Below are 27,853 nucleotides of genomic sequence, written 5' to 3' on the forward strand. Positions count from 1 at the left end.
AACAGAAGGCAACATGACTTCTAAATGCTTGAATGGAAGCATACGGTGATAACAAGGGCATGCTTCTCCAACACTGAGGTAAAGTTTCAACAGGAAATGACGTGTGAAATTCTACAGTTTGGTGTTGAAACTCGATAGAACTCTAAACGCGCTCCAGAACCGCGGACATCAACAAAAAAAAACAAATCTGAACATTCTAGAAGCCCCGCCTTCTCCTCACAGTTGCCAAGACAACAAGCAGAGATATACGCCGGTGATTTGAAATGTTGATTTACCCGGAGATGTTGGAAATGTTCTCACAAATATATAAGATAGATTTATAGAGTTTTTTTCATTCCTCTGAGTGACACACAACCGCACACGCCAAGCACAGAGACGCCGCTGTGGGTGGAGAGTCCGAGTCCACGAGTCAAACAGTCGGACAAGCAGCTGCTTATAATGATGAATCTATTGTTGAAGATTTTCAAAGGATTCAATCTTATGGGAGAAATAAACATTCCATGATTAAACAATCCATATGTACAAACAATGTTCAAAAAAGCTAAAAGTGGTCCAAGGCGGAGGAATCAATCCAGATCCTTTAACGCCTCCCAACCAGAGTCATCACTTTGAAAATGGAGGTTATAATGTTGGCATTGGTCTGTAGCATGCTGACTGTATGGAGCATTGCACATGATAAAATAAAGAACTGTGGCCACACAGAAAAAAAAAAAAAACTCTTATAGAGTGGACTTCCTATTCAAACTTCAGTTTTTATGGATTTTTTATTTTTTTGATGGAAATATCACAGGAAATCTTCCTATTTTTTGACATTTTAGTAAAGCATGTTTGAAGTATTCAAAAGAAAATAGAGCTTGGAGAATTGAAATATGTTGACATATTGATACCTGACATGTCACTGTTTGCAAAGCTGCCAATCAATCAAATCATTTTCGCTAGCTGTACCTTGAAGACCATGGATGTTAGCATCAGCGGTAATGCTGAAATGGTTTCCACTGTGCGTATTAATGCATATTAAGGTATATTTGGTGTTTGAACTACAATAATAGGTAATTATAAGAATTGTTAGAGAGGATTTGGCTGTGAACAGTTTGACCTCAGTCACATAAAATAAGTCTAGATTTTGCTATAATAGTTTTTTCTTGGGATTTTGTTTTTAAAGTTCCTCTACCGTAAAAGACGGATTACCTTTTTACCCTTAGTAAAACTTTTGAGATTTTCCATTCAAATTTCTGAGTTTTAATATTGATAATTGTTTGCCTTTAATTTTACAACTTTACCACTTTTCCACATTAGAGAATATCCATCATGTTTCTAGTAAATATGTAAAATTATCTGCTCTCTGGCCATATTAATAGTTTTTAATCGACAGTGGCCCTAATCCTGTCATAATGCTTTAATTTAGTGAAATTGAGTGGAATTCATTGGGTCGTAATCTTGCTCAGATATTTACATTTCCATCACGCCTCCACTGAAAGCTTGATCAGTTACAGATGACTGTTTTGCTTAAGGACAATCTGAGCAGTTGACATGAAACAATAAACTGAGAAAAGTCAAAGCTCTGGACCCCTTTTACCTCACCAGACATTATTTTGTCTTTTACATACAATACATCAAGGCAGAACATTGTCAAACTATCCTATCAATAACTCAAATCATTCCCATCAAATTACTTCAACATCTGCATTTATACCACTGACATTTCATCAATCCAACATTCACAACATAGATTTAATATGCAACGTTTCCAACACACGTCTTCTTCCTTTCTTGCAACCATTAATTTTCCACTTGTATTCAATACTTGGCTGGTCAATCAGGTGAAGGCAGACATCTTTCTTTAAAAACAGGAATCCATTGCTGCAAAGTACTGCAGAAACAAATTTCTGGAGGTGGCAAAATTTCTCCTTTATATTTCGTTCTGGCTTCATTCCTCCAGAGATCAGCAAGATCAGACGTCTCCTCTGAAGTTCAGGTCATGTCAGGACGGAGGCCGAACATTTTCCTTGGCATTTCTCTCCTTCAGTTGATCCATCAGGACAAGTTCATGCAATGGATAGATGGAGTTAAACATTGTGAGCTTTAGCTTTGCACTCTCACCACTGCCCTCCTAGTTCTCCGCTCCTACTTCTTCACTAGTCTTTATCATTGTAGGTAGCGGTAGACCTTGAAGCAATGGTTACCAGAGTCGGCGACCACCACATGACCGTCCGAGGTCAGCGCCAGGCCTTGTGGGCCGTACAGCGGGTCTGCTGATGTGTTGATGTAGGACAGGAAGGAGCCACTGCCATCAAAAACCTGAGAAAATTAAATGAAAATGAGAAATATAACTGGGGTTTGTTGCTAATATGCTGCATACACGCCATAAATCAGAGTTGTACCTGTATTCTGCTGTTGCCCCAGTCAGCTACAATGATGTTCCCATTTACGTCCACAGCTACACCAGTGGGAGCGTTGAACTGGCCGTTTCCTTCCCCGTTTGAGCCGAACTTCAACACCAGCTCTCCCTCAGTGGTAAAAACCTGACAGCACAAAGATATCAGATTGTGTGCAGTGATTGATTGGACTCTATTAAAAACAAGGGGTGAATGTAATTGGTTGCGCACCTTGACAGAGTGGTTATGGAAGTCTGTCACGATGATCTCATTATTCTTGTTCACTGCTGCAAAGTGTGGACCTTCAAGACGAGATCAAGGAAGCAATCAGATGTTTTATATCAAAATGTCTTCCCTTCATTGAACGACTAGCCAAAAGATTAAAAGCTTCAAATGAAAGCTGTTCTTCAGCACCGTCTTACAAGGTGTGGAGAGCTGAACAATTAAAGTAAACTCCACACATACTTAGTTTTACAGGAGTCTCTAACAGACAGTTTTTTATTTACACAGCAGTTCAACGGAGCATCCGGTTTACCTGCAAACTGCTTGTCACCAGTCCCCCGACTCCCAAACTTAGCAATTAGCTTGCCGGTTAGCTGGAAGATGAAGACTGTACACGCCTTGTTGTCGACTACAATCACATGACCATTTTGGTCCACAGACACGCCTTTTGGCCCCATGAGTCTCCCTGAGCCAAGTTTCGCCTTGGACACAACAGATGTACCAGTTATGTCCAAAAAATGCCTAACCAGCCATGATGGAAAAGAAATGTCAGTATTGAGGACCTGAACAACTTACCTTGAACTTGCCCTCGCACGTGAAGATGCTAACCCATTTGTTATCATAGTCAGCAATAATAATGTCACCGCTCGGGTGCACAGCGACCCCTGTTGGCCGCTGCAGCTGGCCAGGAGATCGCCCACGCACCCCAAAACGACTCTTAAACTCACCCTCGTTGGAGAAAATCTGAGGATCAAATGATTTCTGAGTTTGTAACCTGAAACTTAGGTTTCATTGAATTTACCTGTGTGAGATGTTAAGACTGAATGAACTGAAGTGTACCTGAACACACTGATTGTTGCTGTCAGCTATCAGAATCCTACCGCTAGAAGAGGCAGCCACTCCTTGAAGGTTGGTGAACTCACCCTTGTTTCTACCCTTAGTTCCTGAAAAAGACAAGAACATATTACTAAAGACCAAGATGTTATCCATTGTGTTGCTAATTAAGGTTCTAACCCAGGGCTGGGCAATCCTGGTCCTGGAGGGCCAGTGTCCTGCATCTCTTAGAGTCTCCCTGGTCCAACAACCTGAATCCAACAGCTGAATCACCTCCCAAGTGCAGTCAGGTTCTCCAGAGTCCTGCTAATGACCTCATTATTTAACTCAGGTGTGTTGAAGTAGAGATGCATCTAAAAGTTGCAGGAGACCAGCCCTTGACGTCTGGAGTCGCCCACCCCTGTTCTAACCGTTGACCCAAACTCATCGCCTCCTGAGTCTGTGAACCTGTACCAAGCATCACCAACGTTTTTAGCTCCTTCTAGCATGTCTACCATTCAGGTTGGTGGCCCAGATTTTATGTTCAAGAGGAAATTGTTTCAAGTTTTCTCACCGATCTTGAAGATGAGGTCGTCCTCGATGGGATTCTGAGTTTTTCTTCGTGGGGTTCCCAGAGCGCTGCTGGCCCTCTTGGAACCTTTCTTCTTCTGGCCGGGGGATTTTCCTCTCCTCTTTGTCCCATCAGAGGAGCCTGTGGACGGGGTGGCATTGGCTACTGAGTTAGTTGCTGTGGTGGTGGATGGAGACACCTAGAAAACCCGCAGAGAAGAGACAACAATAGATATTAGTGTTAATTTTAGTATGTTTCATGAATGATAGGTTGAAAGTATGGGTTAAATTTTTGGGCATCATAGAGTAAACTGAATAATTTTTCAATATTTTCCTTAATATTTATCTGTACATATAAGAAAACATACTCTATCAAAGTTACAAAAGTTCTATAAACCGCTGACCGCACGTTGTAAAGGTTCACACGGGTTAGCCGACCCACCTCGACCTCTACCTCGGACGCCTTGGTGACGGTCAGTTTGAAGGGACTTCCTTTGATGTGCTGGTCGTACAGACGGAGAGCCAGAGAAAAGTTTCCCTCCTTGGGCACCGTGTAGACGAACTCATATGTACCGTTCTTGTGGTCCAGTATCTCTCCATCAACGATGCTGCCGTCGGGGGTGAATACCTGCATCAACACACGTTTTATTGAATTTTCTGAAACGCTATCAACAAAATAAAGTCATGCAGTCAATTTGTAGATTGATTTATGCCTTCTCAGTTGCTATCATTGTGTTACATCCACAAACAAGAAGTATTACTTCATATATAAAGATGAACACATCTGCTGAAGTTCAAATAATTAAGTATTTTACTCAGTTTCTGTAAATCCAGTAGGGATGTGCTTAGATTTTCCCTCTGTCTGAATTTTTATTTTTCTGAAACAAACCTCAGCTGATAAGATGGCATTGCCACTCTTGCAGGCTCCTCCTGACTTGTCTCTTGTTACTATAGTAACTGAAGCAGGATGTCCCACAATGCACTGCTCCAAGCCGGTGCCCATGGCTTCACTCTGACTTGCCACAGCGCTGAGGAAGAAAATAAGGATTAGAGCAGGGTTAGATACAGAATAATCAACGTTTTGTTGGATTTTCTGTTTGCATCGTCACCTGGTTGTAACTATGGTCCCCAAGTTGTGAATGGACTTCCTGAGTCCATCTGTCTCCATCACCAGGTCCAGCTGGTCGTTCTCCTCCGGCTGGCACGGCATTCTCAGAATGGCCAGCTCCTTCAGCCTCTCCTCCAGCTCGTGCTCCACCTCCAGCGTCGCCACGCTCGCCTCCTCAGCCAGAGCTTCCTCCGTCTGGGTGCAGGTGGCCGTGATATCCCCGTCTCCACGCGTGAGGTTGTCTATCTGGGCTTGGAGAACCTAAAGACAGATAGATCATTCTTCAATACTTCCAGATTTCTCTTCCTGCAAACTCAGAGCACAGTCCTGTTACATCTGTCTACACCTTTTGTTTGAGCCCATATGTGACTTCGAGCTCCATCAGAAGGACGCTCTTCCGAACGTCCAGCTGCTTGTGCAGGTCCTCGAAGCTGGACTGGATGTCCTCTTCGATGGAAGCTCTCTGGTTGTTCAGCTGCTGGAGAATCTCCGTAACGAGGGACAGAGCATCTGAAATCTGGGGCAGTCTGCAGAGGAGGAGGGAAAAGGATCATTTAATTTAATACTTAACTGTTCTTGTTTTTGTCTAATTCATGTATTTCATTCTGAAACTATCAGCAAATACTTAAATCTTGTGCCCTTCATGGTGTGATTCCCCACATGGCCACCAGATGTCAGTGTTTCTCCATTTACAAATGCTGTGTCTCCAGCTCAGAGACCCAAACCATGATGCATTCCAGTAAACTGGGAAGTGGGAACTCAGAGCTGGATTTGACATCCGATTCAAGGTAAAACAGTTTTAATTAAGAAGTTGGAATTTCAATATGGCAACGTCCATTGACATTGTTTGCAGTAGCCCTTGCAAACATCATTTTAACCTTTAATTTCCATTAGCAAACATCACTTTTAATTAGTTCAGCCTAGAGTTGCAGACAATATGTTTAACAATGATTTTAGACTCACTTTTACATGTGTGTCTTGTAAAATAAACATGTTTCCACCACATCTTCCTACTATTGATGTGTGGAGCGGCCATATTGAATTGCAAAGTCATAACTGGGGGAAGTTGGGGTTGCTCCAGTTTCCCAGAGGGAAATCCCAGTTTGTGGGGTCTTTTAGTGACTGGAAAGTCAGAATTTAGCATTTACAACTGGAACACAGCATCGGTCCTACAGGGCCAGTATCCTGCATGTTTTAGTTCTCTCCCTGGTGATAGTTACCAACACCAGAGGCGTGCTAACAACCACCTGGACTTTGGTCGCCCCTACTCTAGCTGTACCTCATTTATGTTCTTTCCTTTTCATATTTTAGATCACAACAGAGACATTAGCATATTAATGTCCATATGTGGTCTTCGGGTTTCTCTGCTGGTACCTGTTCTGGACCGCCCCGAGTCTCTCCTGCAGCCGGCTGCGGTGCTGCTCCAGAGCCTGGCTGAGCGCCACCTTGGGGTGATCCTCATGGGCCGGTAAGCAGTCCTCACACAGGGCAGACTCACAGGCCGAGCAGTACAGGTCAGCCACCTGCAGACACAAATGGTGATGAATTAACTATTCATCTCATAATCCCATCAAATTTCTGCCTTTAAGTTGATTTTTCAGACTCAACCTCAAATAGATTATAACCTTTAGGCAGGTCTGATTTAAAGGAGCTTTGAAAGAGACAGAGGCCCAATTTCAAGGCAGTGAATTGAAAACAAAACATTTTAAGTGATGTTTAGTGTATATATATATATATATAAATATATATATATATTATATAACAACTGAATGTAGCATAATTATTTGATTGTACATATTTGATTTGACTATAAATAGGCAATATGGAAAATACATAAACCTGCCCCTTAAAGGAGGGGCAGGTTTATGTAAGGAGGTGAGAGTTTAAATAATCCTAATCAGGTAGTTCATCATCTTTAATGGAGGGAAGTAGGGAAAATATTACTTCTCAAATTTAGTAGTAATAGTAGTTTGACTTTATTGAACTAAGTAACAAAAGAATAAACTAAATATGTGGGTAGAAGTGTGAACGTATTTTTACATCCACACCTCTTCCATCTGTAGCATCATCCAATAAATTATTCATGTTAATTCGGTGCCATTAGGATTAATACATATAATTGTACAAATTGTATCTATTTCACATATTTTATTATCAAGGTACACATATCATGAAGCTCTGATCTAAATACCGTTGTACTTTTTGGTTAAATATTCTTTTATAATGTTCTTATTCCCTTCCTTTTATATCTTTATAATATTTAGTCTTTTTTAAATGTCCTGTTTGGTTCATGTTTGGTGAAGTTCAGTCTGATGTGACCTTGCAGGTGTTCTTACCTTCCCTGCATGCTGCAGGCAGCTGTTCTTGCTGGGCGCAGCCTCCAGGACGGTGCACTCCTCACTGCTGCTATCTGGGGAGTGTTGGTGGGCCTCCATCTGCACACGGCAGCCTGCTGGGGGGGAACCTCCAAACACACCCCGCCTTCCTCACCGCAGCCAGGGGAACACGCTTCACCGTCAAGCACAGGGTTTGTTGCTTTGGTTTCTTACCGCGACTGTTTTTGTTTTTTACTCCATTTTACATGCAGGAGAAGGGAGAAAAACGCTCCAGTAGAAACTGTTGGCACATTCTGAACATAAAAAAGATCAGCACTGATCTTAGTTTTGATTGGTTTTAGTCAATAATCCACATCAAAGTTGTAGATCTGAGAGTCTTCTGTCCCACATTCCTGATTAAAGGTGGATTCCATGTAAATCCAGATGATTCCAGATGGTTATTTATCCATTGAAACACCAAAAAGGAGAAGGTGAGAAGCAGATTGGTTCCCTTCAGGAAGGATTCAAGTATAATCAGTTCAATGGATTTCATTTGAAGAGGACTGAGGATGAATCCACTGATTCCTGCAGGAGAGAAATAGAAAAGAATGACAGGAATAAAAGATTAAGATAAAAATTATAGAGAAATAATTAAAATCTTGACCACAAGCTTTCATTTGAACAGCCTCAGTGACACCAGCAGGTTGACTCACTGTTTTATGATAAGGAATAATTTAGTCCTTTGTGTTTTGATCTGTTATCAAGATACCAGACAAAGGGTATACAATACTATACAAAATTAATTTTAGATTTTATTCAGTACTGCGGATAATCCCTAGACCCTTTATCACCACAACGCCCCCTCTGCAGGCCTGACATTAAATAAGGATGAATGTTGAGCTGAAACGCTCCTTTCTGCAGTTCCCCTAACAGCCACCAGGTGGCAGTCTACTAATGCCTCAATCTCTTTGCTCTCTTGATCCACTGATATATGACGTGTATTTTGAAATTTACTTTCTTACTTTTGGTGACTTGATCATTTAACAATGAGGCACTAAAATCTGGCCATGTCTGGAAATCTGCCAGATATTCCAACTTTCATCCTTTCATATGCTGAACAAGCAGGTGTTACAGAAGAACATGAAAAAAGCAAACAATAATCTGGCTGCCCTCCATGTCATATTTGTAGTTTTAGTAATTTTGTGACTGACTTTGGAAGCTTTCTGTCACAGACAGTATTTTGTGCCCTCCATGTTTCAGCCATAAATTCATCTCCACCTTTAAAGTAGTTTTCCACATTTTACTCATCATCTGTTGCCAGGTAAAGTATGACTACAATTTGTAATCTATCACCAGGAGACTGATTGACCAAACAAGGATCACAACCTGTTTCAGAAACCAGGTTTCAGAAATGTACGTTTACAATAAACTGTATGTCAGATTTTTAGTTATTTACCTTACTGTTATAAATAAAGTGACAACGATGGTTTAAGTACTCAGGCACAAAGTAGAGAAAAAAATGCCAAAATGGAAACTTTAGGTTATGAAATCTGGGGTTTAATTTGGCAAAGGGGGAAACTGATGTGAAGTTTAATAAAAGCGACATCAGATAAGATCTGGGATTTTTAATCATACGTTTTTTTAGCAAACATTAATCCAGAAAGGTCTGAAAGGTTGTGCAGATGCTTGCAGGGTTTCCTTGCATGCACTGGGTTCTCTCCAAGTATTCTGTCTTCTTTCTAACTGTCCAAAAACATGACAGCAACGGTAATTCACTCAGAGCTAGATGCCAGCAGGTATGGATGATAGATGTCTGGATTACGCTCGCGATCTGTGGGATTTATTGATTTCAATCTGCTTCAATCACAGTTTCTCTTCTTCTGAATTAGCTCTACTAACTTACTGCTCACACAAAACCGATGAAGACACCTTTAAAACACACAGCGACAGGAGTTATTGTATGCACTGAAGAAATGACAGCAGAGCAAAGATGAATCTGATGTACAGCTCAGGCGGCTCCCTAACGGCCCACAGATCAGGAAAGCCTCTGCCAGGCTGTGATCCTCAGAATGAACTTGTAAAGTCAAAAACTAATAAAGAGCTTTTAATGTAGGTCACCGAACCGACTTCAAAGTGATGGAAAAAGAGGAAGGGAGGGAGAAAGGTTGGGGTTTCCATGGCAACAGACTGCACAGAGGGAGTGGGGGTGTGGTGACACCAACCATCGAGAAGAAATGGAACAAAAATGTTCTTTAATCCCCAGAACCCTATATTTATCCTTCAGCATGTGAATGAGTTCACACTGACGACGCAGAGCATTCTGGGTCGCCGGCTCCCTCTTCATCAGCGATCCACACATCATGATGATGATGATGATGATGACGGTTAGGTGTGAACAAGAAATCTGTCTGGGTCTCAGTCAGGAGGAGATCAAACCTCTAATGGGAAAATATGTCTAAAATATGAATCAGCAGCAGGAAACTCTGCAGGTAACAACTTTCAAAAACCAGGTTTGATTCCTTACATCTGTCTGTTGATTGTTTTTCTGCCAGCCAAGCAATTTCTGTTCCAGGTTCTCTGTAAAACACGAGGCCCAAAGTCCTGGTGAATAATTCATAGAGGGGAGGGGTTGCAGCTCAGCGTGATTTTTCTTGTAATCCAGTTCAAACGCCTCTGTCCCCTGAGATGTTCTGATCAGCCTCACCTCCTGCAGACAAACACACTCCTAACGTCTGAAACACACAGCTGCTCAACACGCACACACACACACACACGCACACACACACACACACACACATCATACAGCAGAAGGATTCCTCTGAAATCTTCAGGATACACACCCCCACATGTCCATTCACTCATGCTCTGGTGTTACGATGCAGCAAAGGATTGTGGGACTCTCTCTCTGCAGTGGGTTGTGTGTGGTGACGGTTTGTGGCTGTTACGGGTCTGCAGACAATTCAAGCCCTCCTTGTTTTGGGTTTTACAAAGGAGAACCTCAGAGGGATGTTTGAGAGGAGCTGATTGTTTACGCTCCAGAAAATGTTGTTTCAGCATTTTTCTGAAATGATTTAAAGTTTTGAATTGAGGCTCACTGGAACAGATTTCCAATCTGATTCTCTGATTTTTGGAGAATCTGTGTTTCAATGTCGTGAATAAAGGGACGACATTCTGCATGCTTTGGGTGTAACAAGTTCTCATTGAAGCTATTGTTCCCTTTCTGTCATCTTGAACCAGTTTGCCCATTCTCCTCTGACATTGACGGGTTATTTTGGTCCTCAACTTCTGCTCACTGGGTGATTTTACTTTATAAAAGATCATTACGTTGTACACCAATAACTATGAGACGATCAAAGCCATCCTACTCCTTTCTGATGCTCAGTTTGAACTTCTGCTGGTTGTCTTTGTTGCTTCTAGACACCTGAAGGTTTTGAGACGTCACAACAGGATTTGCTGATTCTCTGTTTGCACTAACAGTTGTACCTGGAGTACAAAGTCCCTGTATATGATTTTGTGTCTTCAGCTGTTACTTGAACTTCTCTTTGCTGCACAAATTGGCTCATTTTCTTCCTGAAACAATTGTTTTGCAGCTGTCATTCATCTATCTATCCAGTCATCTATTGTCTCTACTTTAGATTGGGTCCGGCTATAAATGCTCAGAGAATAGACTTTAAAATACTGTTATTAGTTTATAAATCACTGAATGGTTTAGCACCACAATACATTAAAGATCTGCTGCTGTTGTATCAACCTTCCAGAAATCTCAGGTTCTGGTTCTGGTTCTGGGGATGCAGAGCAGACCAGAACCAGAACCAAACGAGGAGAAGCAGCATTTAGCATCTATGCACCACAAATCTGGAACAAACTTCCAGAAAACTGTAAAACAGCTGAAACACTGACTTCCTTTAAATCTCCACTAAAAACCCACTTGTTTAGAGTTTTATTTGAAATGTAATCAATTATAAATTTATTGATGGAATCTGACTTGATATTGTTTTTATTGTTGATTCTAGGTTGCATTGTGTTTCTGTGTTTGATTTGATGAAATGCCTTGCTGCTGAAATGAGCTATACAAATAAAGTTTGATTGATTGATTTGATTGAAATCTGGTTGTTATTACTTTGACTAAAAGCAATCAGACACACCATTTAAAGAATGGAAAACCTACTGGACCCATGAAAGCCGAGGACGCTCAACAAAAGGATCACCAAACAGAAACACCAGGACAATAGTGGTCTAACCTGTTGGTCTAACCTCATGGCAGCTGACTCTCACTGATAAAACTCATAAAAACACAATCAGAGGTTTTCAGGTCAGCGCTGCAACATACACACACGTCAGACTCACATCTGCAGAGGCAGCACTGGAGAACCAGCCTGTCAGAGGAGCTTTTGTTTATGAGTGACACAGAAAAAGATAAGATGGATTTCAAGTATCCACAAGTATGAAAGCATAATCCTCTGTGTTCTGCAGCCAAACACAATTCCAGATGCTCTTAAAGTACAACAGTTACAGCAGAACAATTATTAAATACTCCAATATACTTATGAAGGCAACTGACCTCTGACATCTGTTCACATATATACAGAATTATACAGGGAAATTCATAATTATTGGTACTAAATTGTGGCTGAGTTGTATTTTAAATGAGAGATTAAAAGGTCAGTGTTTAACTCAGAATGAGACGTATTGTGCCTCTTTATCATGGTGGCATTTTCTCCTACAAGAAGCAGGAAAACTCTGAGAATGTGAGAAGTTTGGTACCAAATGTCTCATCTAAAGTCTTGGATTTAGAGCTGATTTCAGACTTTAGTTTAACAAATCAGTTCCACAATTTGTGTTTAAGGTCAGCGTTTGATTAAACATAAAGGCCATCCACGTCTGATGGACGGTGTGTATTTCATTTGCTACATTAAAGCAGGCACTGACATTTCTACCAAATTGTTTCACCTACATACTGGCTTGATTATCACATAAATCTCACCAAATCAGCAACAGGCTGAAGGATTAGACCTTTTCTTGTGACAAAAGGTCGCTTCTCTTCAATTTAATGTCAGGAATTGATTGAGGAAATTTCTGCAATGAGATAAAAATGGGGACTGAAACAGAGCCCTGAGGGACCTCATGACAAGAAAAAAAGAAAATACGTTCTCCTTCTGAAGCAAATAACATTTTAATTTCCAGTTTTTGAAAATGGGGTTAATCTCTGTTTAATTTCAACGATCCGGTTCATTCATGACTGAATGAGCTTCGTCTGACCAACCAGAACTCAGTTAATTGAAAAACTGCTTATTTCTCTCTGGATCAGCAGACGAGGCTCCATCTCCTGATTGCAAAGCTCAATAAAAACTAATTTCAGGGAAACCTGCTGGTAGCAAGTCCATAAATCAACAAAACGGTGGAAATCAGACAAAGACAACACAACACAACACACACACACACACACACACACACACACACACACACACACACCCACACACACACACACACACACACACACACTGGGTTCATCTGATCCGTCTCCTCTGACGTTCCCACGGGAATGTTCGTGTCCACTTTCTGTTTTTCTGTGCTGTAATCACTCATTCATCACGTCCTGGTCCCACACATACTCTTCCTCTTCTCGCTTTCTGGGAGGAAATCAATAAGAAGCTTCATTTTTGCTACTGTAAGTGTTGAAGGTATGAAATATCCCAGCATCTCTGCAGTGTTTTTGGAATATCTGTGTGTGGGATTCAGAAAGAGGTTATGCATATAATCATTTTATTCTGTGGCATTAAAAATTATGTATACTTTCATAGGGGCTTAACTAACTGTTTTGTCTTTTATTAATAATCTTTTGCAGCTGTTTGATGGTAAAAATCTGGAAGAATCCTGAAATGTAGTAAAAGAATCTGACACTTTAATCTGTAACATTTATTTTTTTTTAAATCCTCATAATAAAATAAAAACATTAACAATATTGCAGCAGGTTTTTTTCCTTTTATATGTTTTTAAAGTTGCTTTGTCTCATTTGTAGCCATTTTGTATATATTAGTGATATTTTAAGCTATTTTATTGCTGTGTTTCTGGTGTTTTGTCTCTTTCTAGTCGATTTGATTCTATTTTTGCTTCAAGTTTTCTTTTTACTTGTTTGCTTGTTCTGATCTTTTTATAATAACTTTTTATTCAGTTTCTGGTCCAACTATTCTGTCATTTTAACATTTCTGCATCAGCTGCTTTTTAGAGTCTGTTTATGAAGCTTTTTTGCTTCTTTATCCACTTTATTTTGAATTGATTTGTCTTTTCTTCTGCATCTCTTCCTAATTGCAATTATTGTTGAATTTATGATAAGTTATATTTTCCCCTTTATGTTGACGTTTGTATATTTTTAGTGTTATTTTCAGCCGTGTTTTTCTGTTTGTGCTTATATTGCATCCATTTCTTCTCACTCAGCTGATTTTTCCAGCTTTAAACATCTTTTTTTTACAGAATCAGTTGATCGGATGCATCTGATCTCTGATCCGTCTGAATTCTGCAGGAACTGCATGTTGCTATTAACAGAATATGTCGCTGTGATGAGACCTCAGTTTCACTTCAGAGAAGTGACGTACCTTCTGTTTCTGTTAGCAGACAGGATGCTAGCGTGTGCATGCAGGCCTGACAGCACACACGCCAAACACGCACACACACACTCACACTTATTCATCCACAGATAGCCGATCAGTTTGCTCTGCTTTCAGTCGGTCCATCCTCATTTCTTCCATCCCTGCTCCCATCCTGCAGTCCTCTCTGCATCATCCCCCTCTCTGAGGCAGGCTACAGCTGCTGCTGTCACCCACAAACATTCCTCCACCCATTGATCACTCATCCATCCATCCATCCACCCCTCCATCCATCCATCCACCCATCCTTCTGTCCCCAGGAAATGCATCCAGCTCTCACCCTGTTTTCCAGGCCATCAGTGGGAGCGTCTGTTTTCCAGCCTGCAGCCATCGCGTCATGACACCGTCTTGTTTGCTGCCTCTTCTCTCCTCTCCTCCTGGTCTGCGTGTGTATGTGTGTGTAAGAGGGGGAGGATATCATCGTCACGGCAACACCAGCAGCTTGCAGCAGCAACAACCACCACCGAGGAGGAGGAGGAGGAGGGATGGAGGCTGAGAGGGCTCAAATAATCTGCACTTTGAGCATCCAATCAGGAGCGAGATAGAGGGAAAAGGAGAGAGGGGATTGGTCCATATGTCGACATTCTCTCTCTCAGTGACACTCTATTCATTTTAGTGTCTCTTGACCTGCAATAGTTTTCTCTCTCTTCTTTTTTTGCTGCAGATATAGACGGTACACTATGGATAGCACCAACATTATATAATATATAATAATTTTAAAAAACAGAAAACAGTAGGAAAACTAAGGGTTTTAAAGTACTAAAGCAAAAAGCAAAAAGTAGAATCTAAGAAACCCAAGCAGGAAAGGATAAAAATACAATAATTAATTTCAAGAATGAAACTTTTAAAAGAAAACAGATTTTCAGATTAATTAGAAACATAAACACTCTGGTGTTCAGTAGCTGCCAGAAATATTTGTAGATAATAAAAAAAGAACTTCAGTGTGTAAAAATGCATTTAACAGACAGAAATATCTGCTTATTTATCATTATCAATCCAATTTTAACCCAGACTAGCGTTCATAAAACATAAGAAAAACTATTAAAAAAACTAAAATATATAAGCATATTTTAAAATATATAAAGTATCCTGCTTACGATATGTATTCATATAAACCATATTATTACTTGGATAAATCTTAGGAACTTTCCTAAATATTATTTTGCAGAAATAGATTTTTTCCCCACTTCATCTCCCGTCCAGCAGGCGGCGCCCGTCCGCCATGACGTATTTAAGCTGCGACGGAACGTTGCTTCGGTCATTTTACCACAGCCAGTCGAGAGGAGAAGGTAACTCTGTCTTTACTGCTGATTTTCTGTTTATCTCATAGATTAAAATGTAAAATTTAATATCAGTTTGTTTAAATGTGCTACGTTTAATTGTTATCTGATAATGTGAAGACGAGATGACGACTTTATTTGGTGGATGGAGTTAGATTGTTTCACGGTTATTTCTGTCGTAAACTTTCACCTCCACGTTGTGACGCATCACGAGCTCATTTCACGATACTTTCTGGGTTTAAAGTGATGAATTTATGTTTAATTCATTGCGTTTTACCGATAAACTTACACACATTTTCTATAAAATTATTTATTTGTAGCTTTGTCGTGTTTCTGTGGCTTCAACCTGTATATATAAATGTAGATTTTCTTGCTGCCCAGCAGTGGACCAAACTTAACATGTGTAATGCATGTCTATTACAGATTATTACTAGATTACTACAATAATAGTTTAATTTACTGAACATGTGTAGAAGAATGAATTGTGTTCATTGTGAATTGCCTATTTTAGTAAACTAGCATGATTTATAATTGCTTAAATTTGTTGTGGCTACATTCAACATCATTTTAAAAAATGTAGCAAAACCCTATAAAATGTTTCCTTTAATAAAAATCTTTTTAGGAACAGGAAACTAAGCCAGACTTGTTGCTCGTACATTTAGAAAATGTGCGAATTAGCTCAAACGTCATATTTATTTTATTACATTAATTAGGAAAATGCATCTTGATGTGTAGCTCTGAATAATTTGGTTTATTTCTCCTCTTTTTTTCTTTTACAGGATTGATGCGTTGCTAGCGTTGAAGCAGCAGCAGCTCAGACCAGGTTAGTCTCCTCCACGTGATCCTGACTACATTCATTTCCTGCGCTGTGATGATGATTTTCCTGCCATTCGTAGTTTCCACCAGAGGTCTTAAGGACCAAAGATGGCTTAAATCTTCCTTGGATGTCTGAGCGACTTACTGTTCTCACCAGACTGTACATTTGTTCTGGCTCCTTTCTGACATCAACTGTTTCCACAGGGGGGCAGAAAATGGCCCTCACAGCCACCGTAGAGGCTTGGTGGACCTCTACTGATATATTAAGGAGAAGAAGAAAGTCGAGATTCTCCTCAGGTATTGATGATATAAGATCTGCCCATAAAAATCATTTGTATTTATTTTAAGTATAATCAAATAAATGTTTAATCGAACCTGAGTTTTCAAGTAAATTATCAATCATAATAAACATTTCTCTTTCTAACTGCTTCCACCTTAACTCAGTGAAACTGTTTTAAAGTTATTGTATTTAGTTGTTGAATTGATTTCACCATGAAAGGGAAAATTAATGGTATTTATCTGTTTACAGGCTGAATGTCTTCCTGGTGATTTTCCTGCCAAACGATGAAGCTGCTGGGATTTCTCTGCTGATGACTGCTCATCTAACTGGTACGTTTGATTCAGTTCCTATTAAACTTGTTGTTGTCGCTGTGATGATGATTTTTCCTGCCATTCGTAGTTTCCACCAGAGGTCTTAAGGACCAAAGATGGCCAAATCTTCCTTGGATGTCTGAGCGACTTTTAAAGCCTTTTTAATTGTGCAATGATTTATTTATACATCATAACTAAAGATTTATTCATTTGTCTTTTAAGGAATAATGATGTGGCATCAGAGCAGCTGCTGCAGTGAAAACCTTCAGGTTAGTATTGTGATAAAACATTATTAAAAGTCTGTTTGGTCGCTATGATGATGATTTTCCTGCCATTCGTAGTTTCCACCAGAGGTCTTATTGACCAAAGATGGCCAAATCTTCCTTGGATGTCTGAGCGACTCAGTGAAACTGTTTTAAAGTTATTGCTTTAAAAATGTGGAAGGAATCTAAAGTGGATGGAAAAAATATTTTATGTGAAGGATTTCTGCAAAAGCTTTGGAACTACACTTTATTTTAAAGATAATGTTTAAGGTAAATCACCTGTGTGATGATTGTTTTATTCGTTATAGATAGATATAATTGGCATTAAATCACTTTTTGGAGCGATAATTTCTTGTGAAGATTTTGTTTTCAAACCTCCAGGGGGCGCCATTGAACTATCAGATTACAGATGTAGGAAACCTTTTAATCAAGGCCTTTGGAAAAACGCTGAAAATTAAATGCAATTCTAATTGTAACAGCATTTGTTAAAACGGGGCTCTGAACTTAGGCAGGTTTTCTGCAACCATGTGAAAAAGCAATAAATGCTGGTGACTTGGTATGATTTTAGGGTGACAATTTAAAACATTTTTTGAAAGCAAAACTTTGCTAGACCTTGAGAACTGGCATGTAGGGTCCCTGCTTAAAAGTCTTTTAAAATTAGAACCTCAAAAATTACTTTGCCTAAATTATTAGTTACTAGAAATTTGCTGCTGGTTCTGAGTATTGGAACAATATTTTAATTTGATAAAAATTCAATTTAAACCTTCCTTGGATTAAAGATAACAGTTTAGTTGTTGAATTGATTTCACCATGAAAGGGAAAATTAATGGTATTTATCTGTTTACAGGCTGAATGTCTTCCTGATGATTTTCCTGCCAAACGATGAAGCTGCTGGGATTTCTCTGCTGATGACTGCTCATCTAACTGGTACGTTTGATTCAGTTCCTATTAAACTTGTTGTTGTCGCTGTGATGATGATTTTTCCTGCCATTCGTAGTTTCCACCAGAGGTCTTAAGGACCAAAGATGGCCAAATCTTCCTTGGATGTCTGAGCGACTTTTAAAGCCTTTTTAATTGTGCAATCATTTATTTATACATCATAACTAAAGATTTATTCATTTGTCTTTTAAGGAATAATGATGTGACATCAGAGCAGCTGCTGCAGTGAAAACCTTCAGGGTTAGTATTGTGATAAAACATTATTAAAAGTCTGTTTGGTCGCTATGATGATGATTTTCCTGCCATTCGTAGTTTCCACCAGAGGTCTTATTGACCAAAGATGGCCAAATCTTCCTTGGATGTCTGAGCGATCCTAAACTATTATTTGCTGTAATAATTTTAAATATATATATATATTTTATCCTTTGCTGTAAATGTCTTTTTGCTTCTTGTTTCAGGTAGAGGAGTTTCTGCAGGAAGGTCTTTCAGGATTGGAGGCATGCAGGTTGGTATCTAACGTCTTGATTAATTATTTTAAACTGTCTGTCAGGAGTAGTGATGGTCGATGTCTGGTTGCTGTGATGACGTTTATTCCATCCATTCACAGTTTCCACCTGAGGTCAAAAGACCAACGATGGTTCAAAATAAAAAAAATGTTTGACCATTTAAGAGATTTTTGGTACTAAACTAAATCTGCTGCGTTTGGGCCAAAACGTGTACAACTGATCCGTTGTGTAGTGAGGTCCAGTCCAACATTTGGGCTGGTCTCCGATGTTCCTGCTCTGGATTGTGAGTGAGAGCTGAACGGCTCAGTCTAATTCAAACAGGTCTACGTTTTTTGAGCAGGCTCTTGGTTGTGGAGCGATTACTGACCCACATGCAAGGAAAAGTCTTAGATTTGTGTAATTTAAGGCCTTAGAATGTCTTGAATTCATTACGAAATGTTGGCCTTAATTTTAATCACAGGTCTTAAATTTTATCTTGATGAGACTATTTAATCTTGTATGTAGTTTATTTTTGAGTAAACATCATTATGTTATGTGACTTGAGGTAGTTGAGGCTATAGCTAACTAGCTGCTAACAAATCCTCGCTAGCTAGCAATTTTGTGTCCATCATGATCAAGTGTAAATTTATTGGCAGTTGGATGGATGACACCAATTCTGTAGAAAGAACTCTTGGTTCCATTCTATAAAATATGTGCTTTGTACATTTTGTTGGGATACAGGTCTTAAATTTTTATTCATTGTGGTTTTAAAAGTACAGAAGAGAATTGGGGGCAGTGGTTTAGGGGGGGTCACTTTCTTCCTCTTTGCTTGAAATTCTGACCTTAAATCTCAGAATTATAACTCATAAATGTAACTTTTTGTCTCAAAATACTCATTTTTTCATTTTATTCTTTTTAAGTGATCCTAATCCTTGTCTGTATAAAATGGTGTTGTTCTTCAAATTGAGTTTCCCTGTCCTGATGTGTTCCTGGTCCAACATGTCTGACTCAGACTGGATCCACCCGTTGGTCTGCTCCTGCTAGAGGATGACAGTTTGACATGTCTGCATCTCTGACTGACTGTATCTGTCAGTTTAAGGGAGAGCAGAGTAAAACTGAATCCCTCAAACAGCCGTTTTCTGATGTATTGCTTAAAAAGCAGCATAATGGAGGGCAGATTTCCACTTTTTGTTCCGTCTACAATGAAAGAAAACCGCTGACCAGACGTTTCCTCTTCCAGGTGGTGAAATGTTGGCAAACTGCTGGATCGTCTCCATTGGTTACGAACCTCGTGAAGCTGATGGTATGTTCAGGTTTATGTTTACTCTGATTTTGAGTCGCTGTGATGATTTTCTTCCTTCCATTCGCAGTTTCCTCCAGAGGTCTAAAGACCAAAGATGGTTCATATCTTCCTTGGATGTCTGAGCGACTTTACTTCTGCTTGCAACAGTTTAATCAAATCCTTATTTTTCTTACGTTTTCCTCTCTTCTTCCTACAGATGGACTGATTCAATGAGGACGACTGCTGCTGTTCTCTGGGATTATTTTGTAATTTATTAATAAAGTCTAAATGAAACTGAGAAAAGTGTTTTGTTTCTTTGTAAAGAATCTTATTTGCTGTCATTCATCTGGATTTAACTTTAACATGAACCAATTAAAACAAAAGCCTGGAAAATCTCTTGATTATTATTTTTGAATGGAACTAATTGAGAATAAATTTTTAAATATGTGAACTTTTTAGATTTCAGCCAACTGGGCTGTGAAGGTTTTGGCTGATAGCTTGTTATACTTTCTAAAGATTTATTTTAAATTTTATTTTTCCCAGGTGAGGAGTGACATTTAAAGATTAGTATGCAAAATAAAAATATAACTTCTGCTAGAAATACTTTTTCCTTTCATAACTGCTATGATAGTAAATCGAGTCAGACTAAGATTTGTTTTATATCAAGAATAAAGTAAACATGAAAATAGTCATACTGCCAGAATGAAGAATACGTATTAACAGGCACAAGTGATACAGTTGCCAGAAGTTGCTTTAATTATAGAGAAATAGCTGATGTTTGCATCATTTTATGATAAAACTTCGTCTAACATTAATGCTTTTAATTTTTTATAAAAAAACTGACTTTTTCAGATGTCCTAATCTTCCGCATACAAAGCTTTACTAGTGTAAAATCTATGGTTTAAAATTTATATTCAACGTTCTTATTTAGGAATGGTATTTAAAAAATGCGATGTTGTGCGTATTGTCCCTCACGGCTTTGCGTACGCTCGGCTCGTAGCTGCTAACGCTGCCGGCCGGCTTGTCTTCTCCACAAGGGGACGTGGTGAGGCCATGGCGGGGGTTCAGCCTCAGGTCAGTGGTTTACTTTTAAAATATGAATATTTTATTCTGGTCTGACTGCGAACTGTTTGATGTTTTACGTTAAAAAGTGGAAATGAGCGCGGATAACTGTTGTCGAGCTAACAGGCTAACTAGCTGTTGACTGCTGGTGTTTTGACGTGGCATTACAGCGATGTAACTACACACGTTTCAACCACTTTTATATCATTGCCCGCTGCTAAATGACGTTTAGTTGGGTTGTATCGACTGTTTCCAGCTGCTTACCTGAGCGGCTGGGTCGTGTTGACCTACATTTAAACGTCCAGAGAGAGTTCAAACCTCCCAGCTGCTGCTATTTGCGTCTCATTTCAGGACGACCTGCTGAAGATGACCCACCGGGAGAACTGGAGGTGAGTGGTGGCAGCTCCCTTCATAATGCTGCGGGGAAAGGCATCATCAGCTGTGACTCCAGCTTCCTCCTCCTCTCTGCAGGGTGCAGCATGAGCAGCTGCACATTAAGCACCGGGGTCATGAGGCCATGCATGCGGAGATGGTGCTGATCCTCATCGCCACGCTGGTGGTGGCTCAGATCGTCCTGGTGCAGTGGAAGCAGAGGCATCACCGCTCCTACAACGTGAGCATGATCTGATTCCACTGATCCAGACAAATTCAGCTGCTCTCCATGGAAACGCAAACATTGCTGGTGGTTTTTCTTACAAAATTTTCCAAGTTTTGTCTCATCACAGCCACAAACTTCAATTTACTTTATTACATGACATACAAGCATGAAGTGGTTAATAAATGTAAGGTGCAAGAAAATTAAAACATGCTTTTTTTTGCAACTAAAAATCTGAAAAGTGTGGCATGCCTGTATATTCGGCATCATGCTGCCACTACCTGCCCTTTTCATCAGGAAGAAATCTTTACAGTTCTTTTACAAAACTGTAAAGTTGACCCAGATGGGGCCTGTGAGCTGAAGTGTCTGTTCTTCTGTAATCTCTAAACTCCTTTCAATAAAACCAAAGGTCAGAAATGAACAACTGGTGGCTTCTTAACAAAATCCACTTTAAAAAAATCAAAATTTTTCCTTTAAACATCCTAAAAGCCAGATTGATGTAAAAACTGTTGGTGGGTTTTAGGTAAAGTTTTGGAGTGATGTTGTGATCTGCTCTGTGGCTTCCTCCAGCTGGTGACTCTGGTCCAGATGTGGGTGGTCCCACTTTACTTCACCATCAAGCTGTACTGGTGGAGGTTCCTGTCCATGTGGGGGATGTTCTCCGTCGTCACCAGCTACATCATCTTCAGAGCCACCCGTAAGCCGCTGTCCTGCAGGACCCCCAGGTAGGAGAACCAGAGCTAAATTCTACAAATGATAAAATAAACTAATCATACAGATTTAATAATAAGAGGAGAAGATAAATAAATGATGATTATCATGAAGTTCAAGTAGTTTCTGCAGCATTTTGGCTGCGGCTTCCATACCTAAAAGTGAGGCTCTTCTTGGCTGGTAGAACATGAGAGCTAAACACAAAAAGACAGAGTTCCCTCTGTGCCAGACATCTCAACGAAGATGTCTGGCACAGAGGGAAGAAATTAAGTTGCTGACAGTTGCTTGGACGTGCAACCATGGCAACAAAGTGTTATTTTTACAACCAGGAGCAGCTGATTAGCATCTTAAAACCTCAGATAATACCTGAACTCTGACCCCAAATCCCAGAGGTGGTGAAAAGGAGACTTTATGGACCCAGAGAGAGAGGAGGAAGTTCAAACCATTTCCTGCAAGTTTCTAACCAAACAATCAAACAGACAGAGGTTTAAAATGAGCAGCAAAAGCAAATGAGGTGGATCAGCAGAGCTGCTAACAGTTGATCCTGGATATTTTACTGTTGAATATAGAGCTGTTAGGACTATGTCCTATGACTTTTATAACATGCTATCATAGCAACATTCTTTAGTCAGAGGCCTCTTCAGATTTGCTGTTTGAAAATATTTGAATGATATAAGTTATGACATTTAGATAAATTATTTTTGAATTGAATAAAAAAGAGCAAAGCTCCTGATCCTGATAAGTGTGTTGAAGGTTTTACTGGTTTCTGTAAAACCTTAAACACATTTTGGTTTTGAGTTCAACGCTGAAACAGTTTCAAAGGGAGATTTTCCCTTTGAAAATGTGAAACATAAAATTCTTTGTTTACCTGAATAAACATGGATCTCTTTGTTGATGTCTTGAATTGTTTTTAATTCAGTGTGTGTGTGTGTGTGTGTGCGCCTGTATGTGTGTGTGTGTGCGCCCGTGTGTGTGTGTGTGTGTGTGTTTCCTCTCCAGGATGGTCTACAAGTGGTTCCTGTTGATCTACAAGCTGAGTTACGCTGTGGGCGTCCTGGGCTACCTGGCCATCATGTTCACCATGTTCGGCTTCAACGTCTTCTTCAGGTCAGCCTGCAGCCAGTCAGTTCAGTCAAACCCGACAGAATCAGGAGTCCAACATCAGAGGTGTTGGTGTTATTTAAATGTATGAAAATCAACATGATTCATTCCTTCATTTCCTAAAGGACAGATTAATAATGATTTATTAATATAGTAATTTTCACATTTATGTTAAATCGACATGATTGGTGTTTGATTTGCAACATGACACATTGATTTTACCATTTACTCTCCACTATTTTGAGTTTTGTCTCACTAAATATCATTCAAATATGAATAAAGGCCGTTTCACCACCAGTTGGGTCACTGGAAAACATCTGATACCAACTAAACTGGACCAGTGGTCTTCAACTGGGTTTAAAATGTGAAGCAGAGCACTAACTTTATAGTTTCTCTTCAATTGTTTCAAACTAAATAAGGTTTCTAGTGCTCATAAACCCTCTAGGAATCTGCATTCAGTTTTGTATTTTCTAGTCCTTATTTAGGAAGTCCCAGTTTCTCACTTTGAATCAAAGTTTGTCCTGATGTCTGAAGTCTCCATAGCAACACTACAAGCTCTGAACACCAGAAGCAAATGTCTCCCTGTTCTCAGATAAAACATCTTGCAACCATTTTACCAGGATAAGGTTCATGTTTTTTACAGTAATGTGCACAATGTTCTAAAAACTACATGAAATGGAAACAAACCCTTTCAAAAGAACCTTACTTTGTTTGTTTTCCTTGATTATTATTTGTACAAATATAATGATGTTATTTTGAATGAAAAATATACATCTAAATAAAGAAATGTGAGTTTTGACTCTATTTTCAAACATTTCCCTTTGCTCCCGTTTGTTTGCCTGTGCAGGATCAAGGCGGAGGACTCCATGGACGTGGGCGTCATCATGCTGTTTTATGGTCTCTACTACGGCGTCATGGGCCGAGACTTTGCAGAAATCTGCTCTGACTACATGGCTTCTACCATTGGGGTAAAGGAAGCCGCTGCTGCCTTCAGCAGAGACCATTTCACTGCAACCCAACGTGGTTTTAATGCACAGAACCGTCCAGTCCGACTAAATATTTACTCTAAATGCAAAATATTCTGCAGAAAATAACAAAAATCACTTCAAGCTTGCAGGATCAACACATTTCATATATCTATAAATGTTTAGAGAAAATGTATGTAACTCCATATCCTGTTCTTGATGGTCTTATTTGTATAACCTTATAAAAACACCCATCTGTTTGCCTTCAGTACTACAACAAGGGCGGCATGCCCAGCAGGAGCCTGAGTGGAGGCATCTGTGCCGTGTGCGGTCAGAGGATCCTGGTGGAGGTGGAGGAGGAGGGATTTATAGAAGACACCTTCCAGCTCTCCTGTGGTCACATGTATCCTGCTGCTCTCGTTTCTCCCTGCATCAGGCTTTTCTTTTAGCAGGAATGTGACTCCAGGTCAGGAAACGCTCCTTCTCTCCGTGTGGAGCCTGTCAGCCATTCCTGTTGCATCCTTAACTCACAGACTCTCCGCCAGATTCCACGAGTTTTGCATCCGGGGCTGGTGCATTGTGGGTAAGAAGCAGACGTGTCCTTACTGCAACGAGAAGGTGGACCTGAAGAGGATGATGAACAACCCGTATCCTTGGTTTTTTTATTTTATGGCACAAATTGTAACATAATTCTGGAACAAAAAGTGTTTTTGCTCCAAAAACCTAAAGCTTCAATAATTAAACATTAGCAAAAATAAATCTGTACAACTTCTAATGTGAAAACACAATATAATTTAGATAAGAAACAAAAATGAATGGAAAACGTCACTAATGTGATATAAGACTGGGTGGATGTTATCTGGTACATTTTAACTGAGTAACGTTCATGAAACCTCTGGTTGTGTCTGCTGGAGTGAGTCCTGAGAGCATTGATATGAAATAAAAAGAAACTTCATTCCATAAATACAGTATGACATCATCATAGCAGTTTGAACAGGAAAAATGGGCAATGAAAGTTGTACTCCAGACGTTTCCTTCAACAATATATATTTTTAAAAGTCACATAAAGTAAGAATAATAATATGTTTGTCACTTGTATTAGGAACTGCACAAAAGCTTAAAGCACATTGAGTTTAAAAACTTGATACCCTGAAGGTAAAACATTTTCAGTCCTTTCTTGTTTTCATAAAAACTGAGGAATCTTGAACTAATAGATTTTCTAATTCTGATGTATTGAACCAGTGGTGTTCTGGGCCGTTCTCCTTAATTCCTCCGGCTTCCAGCTGGGAGAAAACCCACGTTTTGTACGGCCAGCTGCTCGACTGGCTGCGGTATTTAGTCGCCTGGCAGCCCATCATCATCGGCATCGTTCATGGGATAAACTTCTCTCTGGGCCTCGAGTAGAGCCCTGAGGAACACCGCCACAGGATTATGTGCCACAAAGGACTGCTTCAGGCCGCTGTTTTGAACTCTTGCTGGATTTCCTGCAGGATTAATTCTTCTGGGCTGCAACTTTAACTTCAGAGGTTGCTGCAAAACCAAGCTGCTGCCAACACAAAGGAAACTTCAGGCACAGATCCAGTATTTTTAAACTGCTTCTTGCAATCAGGTTTTGTTTAAATGAAACATTAATTCATCTTGTATTTTGGTTTAATTGGGTTTTATTTGCACACTCTTTGCTGCTGGATTGTTTGACTCCAGTTATGAGTTTCTGCTTTATTTATATAAAGCTTTTTGCACAATGTTTACATAAGGACTTCTGTTAAAATGGTTTTTTGCTCCTTAAAGCTGTTTATGTTTTCAGGTCTGCTTGTTTTAAACGTTTCATTTGGAGCTCATGTTTTATTTAAATATTGTCCATTTAGGTTAATTTCACAGGTCAATTATTGGTTTGTTTGTCCTAAACCATTAACTCAGAGAATGAGTACTTCTCTGAAAAATGCAGGAGTTTGATTTTAAAGTGTCAAAAATGTCCATTTTGTCAAATGGAATATTTAATTGCCAAAACCTCTGCTGAATCTGACTTTGTATTTAATAAATAATTCTGAAATATTTTCAAAGTGTATATGATATGAAACGCATGATGTTTAACCTACAAAAAAAGCTTTTTGATGGTGAGTATTTCATTGTGGTTGACCATTTGGAGTTCAAACCAAATCAGAAACAGAAAACTTAGAACAGCTTGGATTCGCACCTCTAGTTTGGCGGTATGGAGAAAATTAACTTTGCTGAACATACACGAAACTAGCAAACAGACATAAAAAAAAAACAGTAACCTGGAGTGACGTTTGTTCGTTCGACTTTTAGAATTTCTCGTTGTAATTGAATGCACCATATAATTATGTAATTGTCGATTGGCGTTCGACACACGGCGCCAGTTTAGCAGCTGCTAACTATCAATCAATCAATCAAATTTTATTAGTATAGCATATTTCTGCATCAAGACATTTCAAAGTGCTTTACATCAAATCAAACACAATGCAACATAGAATCAACAATAAAAACACATCAAGTCAGATTCCGTCATTAAATTTGTAATTGATTACGTTTCAAATTCAACTCTAAACAAGTGGGGTTTTAGTTGAGATTTAAAGGAAGTCAGTGTTTCAGCTGTTTTACAGTTTTCTGGAAGTTTGTTCCAGATTTGTGGTGCATAGATGCTGAATGCCGCTTCTCCTCGTTTGGTTCTGGTTCTGGGGATGCAGAGCAGAACCAGAACCAGAACCTGAGAGTTCTGGAAGGTTGATACAACAGCAGCAAATCTTTAATGTATTGTGGTGATAAACCATTCAGTGATTTATAAACTAACCACAGTATTTTAAAGAGGCGATAACGGGAATTTTGGGATCGATGCGATACCATGTAAACACACGGCCAGTTTCGCCTTTAGCTATACTTTTAATAAGCTTCATATATTCAAAGGATCCAAAATACTTGGGATGAAATTTTACCAAACATACTTAACGAATTACTTCATTATCACAATCAGCATTTTTGTTTAGAGACATTGGAACAGTGACAAAACAAAGTTTCTCTTAACATTAGGACAATAAATCTTTTATGAGGTAGAAAATGAAAAGAAAATCCTCTCTTCACTAGACATCTTTTCTAGCTCTTTATTTCTGTTTTGTTTTTGTTTTTTTCAAATATAATTGTTCTTTAAATCCTGCAGGGTTAGTTCTCTGGGCTGCAACTTTAACTTCAGAGGTTGCTGCAAAACCAAGCTGCTGCCAACACAAAGGAAACTTCAGGCACAGATCCAGTGTTTTTAAACTGCTTCTTGCAATCAGGCTTTGTTTAAATGAAACATTAATTCATCTTGTATTATCTAGGTTTAATTGGGTTTTATTTACATACCCTTTGCTGATTGTTTGACTCCAGTTATGAGTTTCTGCTTTATTTATCTAAAGCTCTTTGCACAGCGTAAGGAATTCTGTTAAAATAGTTCTGGTTACTCCTAAAAGCTGATTATCTTTTCAGGTCTGGTTGTTTTAAATGTGTCATTTGGATTTCATTTTTTATTTCTATATTGTCCTTCTAAGTTTATTTCATAGGTAAATTATTATTGGGTTGTCCTAAACCATCAACTCAGACAATGAGTAGGCTACTCTGAAAAAGGCAAGCGGTCGATTTGAAAGTTTTAAGTCAGTTTTGTTAAATGAAATCCTTAATCGCCAAAACGCCTCCTAAATCCGACATTGATCATTCTGAAATAT

The 27,853-nt window shown here is 39.3% G+C and overlaps 2 protein-coding genes and 6 non-coding genes across 11 annotated transcripts; 7 read left to right on the forward strand and 1 right to left on the reverse strand.

Moving 5' to 3' along the window:
* Positions 1-433: 433 nt before the first annotated feature.
* On the reverse strand, positions 434-21,150 carry trim2b (tripartite motif containing 2b). Of its 4 annotated transcripts, none has more exons than XM_044098682.1 (16): positions 21,030-21,150; positions 14,328-14,558; positions 7,425-7,988; positions 6,463-6,611; positions 5,435-5,615; positions 5,090-5,349; positions 4,870-5,008; positions 4,423-4,608; positions 3,985-4,180; positions 3,438-3,541; positions 3,174-3,341; positions 2,911-3,079; positions 2,607-2,677; positions 2,382-2,522; positions 2,184-2,298; positions 434-2,020 (listed from the first exon to the last, which is right to left on the reverse strand). In XM_044098682.1, the coding sequence occupies exons 3-16, from the start codon at positions 7,521-7,523 to the stop codon at positions 1,977-1,979; spliced, it is 2,022 nt and encodes a 673-aa protein (XP_043954617.1). In that variant the 5' UTR covers positions 7,524-7,988; positions 14,328-14,558; positions 21,030-21,150; the 3' UTR covers positions 434-1,976. The 4 variants fall into 4 exon arrangements, with proteins under 4 accessions (XP_043954617.1, XP_043954618.1, XP_043954620.1 ...); XM_044098683.1 differs by having other exon boundaries at positions 14,328-14,563; positions 21,030-21,136; XM_044098686.1 differs by having other exon boundaries at positions 1,915-2,020; positions 2,129-2,298; positions 21,030-21,149.
* On the forward strand, positions 16,191-16,283 carry LOC122821150. Its single transcript, XR_006368957.1, has one exon. It is a non-coding gene; the product is annotated as a small nucleolar RNA SNORD14 (small nucleolar RNA).
* Positions 16,789-16,881, forward strand: LOC122821146. Its single transcript, XR_006368953.1, has one exon. It is a non-coding gene; the product is annotated as a small nucleolar RNA SNORD14 (small nucleolar RNA).
* Positions 17,043-17,134, forward strand: LOC122821148. Its single transcript, XR_006368955.1, has one exon. It is a non-coding gene; the product is annotated as a small nucleolar RNA SNORD14 (small nucleolar RNA).
* Positions 17,961-18,053, forward strand: LOC122821147. The gene has a single exon (XR_006368954.1). It is a non-coding gene; the product is annotated as a small nucleolar RNA SNORD14 (small nucleolar RNA).
* LOC122821149 lies at positions 18,216-18,307 on the forward strand. The gene has a single exon (XR_006368956.1). It is a non-coding gene; the product is annotated as a small nucleolar RNA SNORD14 (small nucleolar RNA).
* On the forward strand, positions 19,759-19,850 carry LOC122821152. Its single transcript, XR_006368958.1, has one exon. It is a non-coding gene; the product is annotated as a small nucleolar RNA SNORD14 (small nucleolar RNA).
* On the forward strand, positions 20,663-26,191 carry rnf175 (ring finger protein 175). Its single transcript, XM_044098831.1, has 9 exons — positions 20,663-20,777; positions 21,117-21,154; positions 21,237-21,378; positions 21,931-22,085; positions 23,071-23,178; positions 24,020-24,140; positions 24,407-24,540; positions 24,683-24,784; positions 25,421-26,191. Exons 1-9 carry the CDS (start codon positions 20,757-20,759, stop codon positions 25,539-25,541), a joined length of 942 nt encoding a protein of 313 aa, XP_043954766.1. The 5' UTR covers positions 20,663-20,756; the 3' UTR covers positions 25,542-26,191.
* Positions 26,192-27,853: the final 1,662 nt, after the last annotated feature.

Source organism: Gambusia affinis, linkage group LG18, assembly GCF_019740435.1.
Source record: "Gambusia affinis linkage group LG18, SWU_Gaff_1.0, whole genome shotgun sequence".
NCBI classification, from domain to species: domain Eukaryota; kingdom Metazoa; phylum Chordata; class Actinopteri; order Cyprinodontiformes; family Poeciliidae; genus Gambusia; species Gambusia affinis.

Excerpts from the sequence above, each read along its gene's own strand:
- rnf175 (XM_044098831.1), top strand. The coding sequence starts at position 20,757 with ATGGCGGGGGTTCAGCCTCAG. Across the intron at positions 24,141-24,406 it reads ACATGGCTTCTACCATTGGG|TACTACAACAAGGGCGGCAT; the intron begins GTAAAGGAAGCC and ends GTTTGCCTTCAG. Across the intron at positions 24,541-24,682 it reads CAGCTCTCCTGTGGTCACAT|ATTCCACGAGTTTTGCATCC; the intron begins GTATCCTGCTGC and ends ACTCTCCGCCAG.
- trim2b (XM_044098682.1), bottom strand. The coding sequence starts at position 7,523 with ATGGAGGCCCACCAACACTCCCCAGATAGCAGCAGTGAGGAGTGCACC. Across the intron at positions 5,350-5,434 it reads CATATGGGCTCAAACAAAAG|GTTCTCCAAGCCCAGATAGA; the intron begins GTGTAGACAGAT and ends ATCTGTCTTTAG. Across the intron at positions 2,021-2,183 it reads TGTGGTGGTCGCCGACTCTG|GAGAGAAATGCCAAGGAAAA; the intron begins GTAACCATTGCT and ends GATCAACTGAAG.